Raw genomic sequence first — 8,652 nt, forward strand, 5'->3', positions numbered from 1 at the left:
GGCCCTATTTGATCTCTAATTACTCTGCTGCCACCTGCTGGCCGTTTGTGTAATAACTAGCATTTCTGCAACCGTTCTTTGCAGTTGAGAGGCTGCATCAACGCCTTCTGTATGCTCAGTCTAGCATAAAAAAAATCATCATCTGCCTTATTATTATTATTATTATTATTATTATTATTATTATTATTATTATTATTATTATTATTATTATTATTATTATTTGTTTAAATGAGTTAGTTTTCAGAGCAGGCTTGTTAGGGACAATTTTTGGACAAATGGACGTTTTCATTGTAAGCATAGTTAGTTAGTTTTGTAAACGTAAAATGGAGGTTCAGTTAGTTTGCATTTGTTTTAAAATCTTGTAAACGAGCGGTTCGCATCTTCTGTCATCGAGTGCGGCTCCTTTTCCTTGCTTGCCACATTCTACATCTGTTTCCAGTCGTTTCGACGTTGTATGTTCGTTTAGAAGAGCCCAAATGATTTTATTGATTTCTTTTACCTTCACAATGGCTAATTTATCATCCAAAGGTCGCACTCTGGTTTTCGTGTCGGGTTACACTTGTAACTAGTTTATCTACAATATATACACCTTGGCAAAAAAACAACAACCCAAAACAAATCCAAGCCATTACTCTGGACTCTGTTCTCATCAATGTGCTTGTTTCATTCTAAGAACAGTTTGATCCTCATTTTTTTCGGGTCAACTCAAGATGGTGCATTTTTAAACGTGGGCAATATCAGAGGACTCGTTTCAGACTCAACAAGCACATCGAAAGATGACATGTCAGGAACCTTTTGAGCGGTTTTAGACGGTACATCATCAAGGCTCCGACCTCAAAGGGGAATTCAGTGTCGGAAATTGTTGAAAGCCTATTTCTGTAAAGCGCAGCTGGGCCTGGAGATATGATGAGAGTGAAGTGAGTTGGGGAGGTTGTGCGGGGGCGTGGGGGGGCATCAAGACCGATGTCATTTTCTCACACGTCTACAATTTTGTGTGTGTGTGTTTGTATGCAGGATTATCTGTCTGACCTGTCTGGCCTAGAGGTGCTGTCTGTGATAAACCACTTTCACTCCTCACAAGCAGAATTTCATCCAAAACATTCTCACAACATCATGGGAACCGAGCCTGCCCGGCGTAATCGGAAATGGCGGTTTGCAGCAAAGTTGCATCTTTGATTGCATGTGGAAGACTTTCAATGCAGCCGTCATGTTTACGACTAGGGGCGTCAGGCGATTAACTCATTTGCTCCCAATAGCGTATAAATCCGTTTTTTTTTTTATGTTTTAAGTGTCCCAAAGACGTATTTACACGTTTTTTTTGTTTTTTTTTAATGCCAAAGCATATAAAAGGCTTTGATGCAGCCTCTCAACTGCAAAGAATGGTTGCAGAAATGGTAGTTATTACACAAACGGCCAGCAGGTGGCAGCAGAGCAAAGGAGCTCAATCAGGGCCATGTAGAAAAAAAGCTAAATTACTTACAATTTTAAATAGATTTGTGAAAACTGATGAAACTTAGCTCTCTTCTAATGCTAATTGCTGCAAAACGGAAACAGATAGAAACATACTTTTTTTTCATGATGAAAGAAGAGATGAAAGAAACTTTAAGAGACTTTAATCTTTCTTTTGATAGGTTCCGTGTTTTTATAGCAATTGAACACAATATTCGGTGGGCCTTGCAAAATCAGTCAAAATTCAGTAAAACAGCCGGGAGCGAACGGGATTGCGAAATGTGAAAATGGCGGCGAGTGAATGAGTTAAAATTACTTCAGTAGTTAACTCACGTTTAATCGCAAATATGTCTCTCCTAAATGTACATTTTACGATAATAAACTTTTTTTTTTTCTGTTTTCATACTCTTGTTAACCTAAAAGTGGGAAAAAATGTTAACCTAACATAAATACGGCTGCATCTTTTAGTTATTGATACAGTAATTTCTGTACTGTAAAAAACGAGTGTGATATGAATTTATGTTGCGGTCATTTTCTGCCACTAGACGGCATAATTTCATTTGTAAGACATTGGCGACAGCTTAGTGCATTTTTTTTTTTTTATATTTAGAGCTATCTAATCTTTAGCATAAAGTAACTTGTGAAATTCTGCACATTTTTTAAAACTGTAAAATACAACTTGACCCCAGTCTCCTCAAATATATGTATCAATATTAATTGTATTACTGCTAAATGTTGACGTGGACGTGTCTGCTTCATCCAGTACCGGCTTTCCAAGTAAGGGGCGGTCATTAAAAAATGTTAAAAAAAAAAAAAATAGTGCTGTTAAATGAACTTTGTGTTCCATAATTAAACTCAAATTTGTTTCCCCACTGTGTTCATTTGCTCATGCGTGAACATAAGCCAAACTCGCACTCGTACATATCAACAGGTCTAATGTTTTGAAAGTTTCACCAATATGACCAGTGAGTCACTTGCGTATTGCATTTCTGTTCTCATGGCACATATTGCGTAATAGCTGACATCATTTCCATGTCTTCTATTTTCTCTCCCATCAGCTACTTGGCCAAGCTATCGTCAGTCGGAAGCATCCGGGATGAAGAGACGTGCGAGAGGTTACGAGGCCTCATTCAGAGACAGGTGCGTTCACCGATGAGACTGCAATGTTATTTTTGCACAATGGACAGGGACACACTACAGTTTAGTTACTCTAGCTACAGGGGTGGCAAACTGCGGTCCCCTGCAGGTTTTATAGATTTCCCTACTCGAAGTGCAGCTGATTCCAATTAACAGGCTCGTTATCAGGATTCTGCAGAGCTAGCTGATGAGCTGATCATGAATCAACCTGTGTTGAAGAAGGGAAATATCCAAAACCAGCAGGAATGCGGCCCTCGAGGACCGGATCTCGCCACCCCTGCTCTAGCAGCTACACGCTCACAATTTGATTCAGGAGTGAAATATGATGACGTCTACCGACTGCCTGCGTCTCAATCAAATTCACCAAAATGTCTCACCTCCTGTTCCACAACTTAGACCTGGTTTTACCTGGTCTAAAGTCGAGTCAATTCATCAGGTGCATGTAAAAGAAAATGTCCGCAGTGCACCAGAGTAAATTTCCAAAAACTAAAAACGAGAATTCGGAAATGGAAACGCGCCAGCTTTTACGTGGCCCGCACGGGCACCAGTCCCCGAAAAATTTGTAATTGACGTAGCCGTGATGCGTGTGTTGTGCCGCAGGTTCAGATCTGTAAGCGCAGCGTGGAGGTGATGGACGCGGTGCGGCGCGGCGCTCAGCTGGCCATAGACGAGTGTCAGTTCCAGTTCCGTAACCGTCGGTGGAATTGCTCCACTCTGGAGAGCATGCCTGTCTTTGGCAAAGTGGTCACCCAGGGTGAGTTGACCAAAACAGCACACTGACTCCACTTCTTAATCCTCGACTCACTTTGTTGTGTTATTAAACTCTTCTTAACTCATTCACTCGCAGCCATTTTCACATTTCGCAATCCCGTTCGCTCTCGGCTGTTTTACTGGATTTTGACTGATTTTGCAAGGCCCACAGAATATTGTGTTATATTATATTATATTATTATATATTATATTATATATATTATATATTGTGTTAATATTGTGTTCTATTGCTATAAAAGCATGGAACCTACCAAAAGAAAGATTAAAGTCTCTTCTTTCATCAGGAAAAAAAAAAAGTATGTTTCTATCTGTTTCCGTTTTGCAGCAATTAGCATTAGAAGAGAGCTAAGTTTGATCAGTTTTCACAAATCTATTCAAAATTGTAAGTAATTGAGCTTTTTTCTCTACATGGCCCTGTTTGAGCTCCATTGCTCTGCTGCCACCTGCTGGCCGTTTGTGTAATAACTGCCATTTCTGCAACCGTTCTTTGCAGTTGAGAGGCTGCATCAAAGCCTTCTGTATGCTGTAGCATTAAAAAAAACAACAAAAAAACAACAACGTATAAACACGTCTTTGGGACACTTAGAACATTAAAAAAACGTATTTACACGTTATTGGGAGCAAATGAGTTAAATACATTGTTCATTTGTTCCTTCGGCGAATAATAAGCCAACGTGCCTGCGTGTGTGTGTGTGTGTTTTAGGCACCCGCGAGGCCGCCTTTGTGTACGCCATCTCAGCAGCCAGTGTGGCGTTTGCGGTCACAAGGGCCTGCAGCAGCGGGGAGCTCGAAAAATGTGGCTGTGACCACAACGTACATGGAGTCAGTCCAGAGGGTGTGTATAGCGCTCTCTCCCGCTCGCAAACAACACACCTAATCAATGACATTTCCAATATTTGGAGAGCACATCTGTTGCGTATCATTTGTAATTATCCGACATAGAAAAGTTCAGAAAATGCCCTTGGTAGTTTAATTCTTCCATTATAAAGCCATAGCTGTGTAAAAATAACAAGTCGAGTAGAAAACAAACTAAATGCTGTTGCTTGAATGTGTGTTAAGTAAAAGTGGTGCTTGCGTGATTATCACTGGCCGATTATCACTGAGTCAGTGTTGTGCTGGTGTCAGACTGCGGTTGCAAGCCAGACAGCCAAAACAATGAGACCTCTTATAAGTCAAACGCAAAGCTGCTGACTTGTGGGTAAACGCTTTGCTGCTTCAACACTATGAGGATCACCTCAGACATTTCACTGTCATTTGATATAGTACTTTGTTTTTTTTTTAATGTGCGTGTAATTTCCTGATATTCTAATGTCTTGTCGCAGGATTCCAGTGGTCGGGCTGCAGTGACAACATTGCTTACGGAGTGGCTTTTTCGCAGTCCTTTGTGGATGTGAGGGAGAGGAGTAAAGGACAGTCCGCCAGCCGGGCCCTCATGAACCTGCACAACAATGAGGCCGGCAGGAAGGTAAACGCCGGGCTCCATCTTTTCACTTTTTTTGTGCAGTCACGATTGAGATATGACATTGTGTGCAATAGATCGGTGCTGTCAATATCCGCAAACTAATGTTAACATTATCCGCCATTTTTGAAATTTAGTCTCAGTTTTAGTCCAATTTCAGTCACGCTTGTTTTTTTTTTATTTATTTATTTTTTTTTTAATCACAGTCAGTCTCAAATCGTTTTTGTTTAGTCGACTATAAATCTAGCATTTTAGTCTTTATTTTATTCCAGGAAAAAAAAATAAAAAAAAATCAACACCACACATTAATACAGGGGTGTCCAAACTATGGCCCGGGGGCCATTTGCGGCCCGCCATACATTTTTTGGCGGCCCGCGGCAAATACTAAAAATAATTTTTCAATGGCGTTTAAAAAAAAAAAAAAAAAAAGAGGATGGATTAAACATTTCTAGCTATGCAAAGACACAAATTTGCAGCTAATAATTCAGTCTCAGGAATAAAAATAGTTTCATCCACTTGTTGCTTAGTGTCAAGGTCCAATTTGTGAAAACATCACTTTAGATTAATGGTTCTTAAGTGTGGTCAGTTGACGACCGATTGTTCCCGTTGTGGTTCAGAATGTCAAGTTGGGAACAGCTGCTGCTCATTCGAGAAGCATATCTCATATAGTGGCACACAGGGGTCACTATTTGCCTTGTGACTGTTAGCAGTTTTCAATAAGTAACTGCACATTATGTCAACAATTTATAATTGCTTCATTGATTTTTTTACCATGTTTAACACATTCACTGCCATTGACGGAAAAAGACGTCAAATGATGCTTTTTTTTTTTGCTGGTCTGGTAATGAATGTGTTAATAAATAACTTTAAAAAAAAATCAAAGTGGCCCTTGCAGCTTTCTATTTTTCTGTATGTGGCCCTTAGAGGAAAAATTTTGGACACCCCTGCATTAATAGAAGCCCAGAGGTGTCGAGTGAGAAGGAATTCATGGCTGTATTTATAAAGTGCATCTTCCTGAGTGAAAACGGAAGATCTTGCCTTTAATTTTGATGTCTTCAAGTGAGAATCTACAACGTAAATACTAATGAGAATAAAGCAGACTTTTCTTTCAGATTTTTGGATAAAATGGGGGTTCCTATTGCTGAAAAAACTTGACGTGATAGAGAAAAACTGAGCTCAGTTTTGGATTTTGCACCCAAAAATGTGTTCAATACCGTTGTCAGACCTAACTCGACAAAAATCGTGTAGCATGTCAAAAATGGAGTTTTTGTTACATACTAACGTAATAATTCTGTCAACTTTGTCGCTTCTTTTCAGGCCATCCTGGCTCACATGCGCGTGGAGTGCAAATGTCACGGCGTGTCCGGCTCGTGCGAGGTGAAGACCTGCTGGAAAGCGATGCCCCCCTTCCGCAAGGTGGGCAACGTCATCAAGGAGAAGTTTGACGGCGCCACCGAGGTGGAGCAGCGCAAAACGGGCTCGGCCAAAGTCCTGGTGCCTCGCAACTCCCAGTTCAAACCCCACACCGACGAAGACCTGGTCTACTTGGAACCCAGTCCGGACTTCTGCGAGCGCGACCCCCGCACCCCGGGCGTGCTGGGCACGGTGGGCCGCCAGTGCAACCGAACCTCCAAGGCCATCGACGGCTGCGAGCTGATGTGCTGCGGACGCGGTTTTCAGACGCAGCAGGTGGAGGTGGAGGACAGGTGCAGCTGCAAGTTCCACTGGTGCTGCTACGTCAAGTGCAAGAAGTGCCGCACGATGGAGGAGGTGCACACGTGTCGATGATGAACAAATCGATCGCAACTGGAGAGAGAGAGAGAGAGAGAGCGCACCGAGGTCTCATGAAGCCTCTTCGGCTGGATAGGACCAAAGTTTCCACGACTTTTCCGGGCCGAGTAACTCGTCATGCTGCTCGCGTCTTTCTCAATTAGAACGAATCCCTCACCACCACCCCCCCCCCACCCCCCTCCTTCTCCGCCTTCTTGTAATGTTTAACTTATTTGTTGAGACTGAGGAGCTTATCTGGGATTGACTAAGAAAGGAGGGGGGACGTCTAGCGGAGATAAGGAGGGACAAACAGCACCCACAGATGGGTGAGGTGAAAGGGGGTATGTGACTCGAGGGAGGGGCTGCATGGCGGCGGCCCTCCGTCCTTGCTGCTGCCGCTTCGGGGACTCGATCGGTGCAAAGAGAGCGTCAATAAAAAGACGCCGCAGAGACTGAACCGGTCGTACGTGGACTTGATGCTTTCCGTGTGTGTATGGCTGCACTGAGCTAAGATTTTGTGACGTCGAGTTGTGTATTTGGCAGGTCTGGGTATTGATTCAAATGTCCTCAATCAATTTTGTTTTGATCGATTTGATATTGATTTTTTTTTTTTTTTCCTGTTTCATTCACTTCAGTTCAATCCGATATTGGTTCATTATGGAAAATCAATTCTTCTTAAATATCAAGGTTTAAATAAAAGAACAAAAACAAAAGTCCACAAACATTAAATTCCAAGTTAAATTTTGAGGCGGCAGTAACTGGTTAAAGGATTTATGTATTCAAATAAATTAAATAATAAATAACAATAAAACAAATTTAAAAAAATAAAAAATAACACAAGCATTGACATCAGCATTGATTATATGAAATTATATTCATAATTATAATTCAATAATTATAAATTATAAAGATTCTGAATGGTCATAAAGTGCAATAAATCAGGTCTATCATAAACGTAAGAAAAATACTTTTAAATTCATGTGAAATGTAAATTTCAAGTAAACAGCAAGCCACAAAAAAATGTGGCAATTAAAATTCTATTTTCATGGTCATTTATGGGGAAAAAAAAAAAGACATATTAAAATAAATCGACCAGCTGGAATAGGCTCCAGCACCCCCGGTGCCCTGCGATTGGCTGGCAATCAGTTCGGGGTGTACCCCGCCTCCTGCCCGAAGCCAGCTGGGATAGGCTCCAGCACCCCCCTGCGACCCTTGTGAGGAATAAGCGGTTAAGAAAATGGATGGTTTTATGAATCGATATCACGCTCCAAAAAGGAAAATCACTTTTTTTTTATCAATTATTCTTTCTTCGTTTTTAACCCAGCCTTATTATTTGGCGCCATGCGGTGCCAGGATGCTGCTCGACTCACACACACGAATGCAGGCATGTTTTGTGTGTGAAGGGAGCCGATGAATGACAAGTGAAAGCCACTATCATCTCCTTCCTTTCAGTAAACGCACAGCATGAACACAAACAAACAAACAAACAAACAAACAAACAAAAACATTCACATTCAGAAAATATCGCTCCTAAAAAGAGCCGTAGAGGTAATAGCAAAAAAAAACAGTAAACCCTGTTTACACCAAGCGTCATGGTTTGGTTCAGCTCGCAATGAACTGAAGTTTTTCCGTTGTAAACATTTAAGATGGCTTCCCAAAATAACTGAATTGCAGAGTACAACATCCATTGGGGTTACCAAATGCAGTGGCATTCAAACTAGACACAATTTTAGAATTGACCTTTATTCAACAAAAACTTAACATTAATTTGCCAAAAAAAACACCTGCAAAAGTTTTGTTCTACACTTATCTGGTCGAATTTTGGTCCAAAATGGCCAATATTAGTGTTTTGAAAACGATTTTGAGTACATGTAGTTGCTGGTGTGACATCATCCTGACAGTTTGACAGGACAAATACAAACAAAACAAAAACACAAAAGTATCAAACAACACTACGACAACAAAAACGTTACGGGGTGTGCCGGATGGTTTGCTGATTATGTTCACCACGCATGATGACTGAAGCACTTTCTCTCCAACCGCACATAAGAAGCCGTCGACCCCGC

General features: G+C 41.1%; 1 protein-coding gene across 2 annotated transcripts in view; it reads left to right on the top strand.

Annotated features, from left to right (window-relative positions):
* wnt4 (wingless-type MMTV integration site family, member 4) overlaps positions 1–6,767 on the top strand; it is a 91,681-nt gene extending 84,914 nt beyond the window's left edge. For both annotated transcript variants that reach the window (XM_077529517.1, XM_077529516.1), the window contains 5 exons: positions 2,508–2,589; positions 3,187–3,340; positions 4,061–4,192; positions 4,680–4,822; positions 6,134–6,767. In XM_077529517.1, coding sequence (XP_077385643.1) covers positions 2,508–2,589; positions 3,187–3,340; positions 4,061–4,192; positions 4,680–4,822; positions 6,134–6,604 — 982 coding nt within the window. In that variant the 3' untranslated portion in view covers positions 6,605–6,767. The remainder of the gene's footprint in view (positions 1–2,507; positions 2,590–3,186; positions 3,341–4,060; positions 4,193–4,679; positions 4,823–6,133) is intronic.
* Positions 6,768–8,652: the final 1,885 nt, after the last annotated feature.

This window comes from Festucalex cinctus, chromosome 8 (assembly GCF_051991245.1).
Source record: "Festucalex cinctus isolate MCC-2025b chromosome 8, RoL_Fcin_1.0, whole genome shotgun sequence".
NCBI lineage: Eukaryota > Metazoa > Chordata > Actinopteri > Syngnathiformes > Syngnathidae > Festucalex > Festucalex cinctus.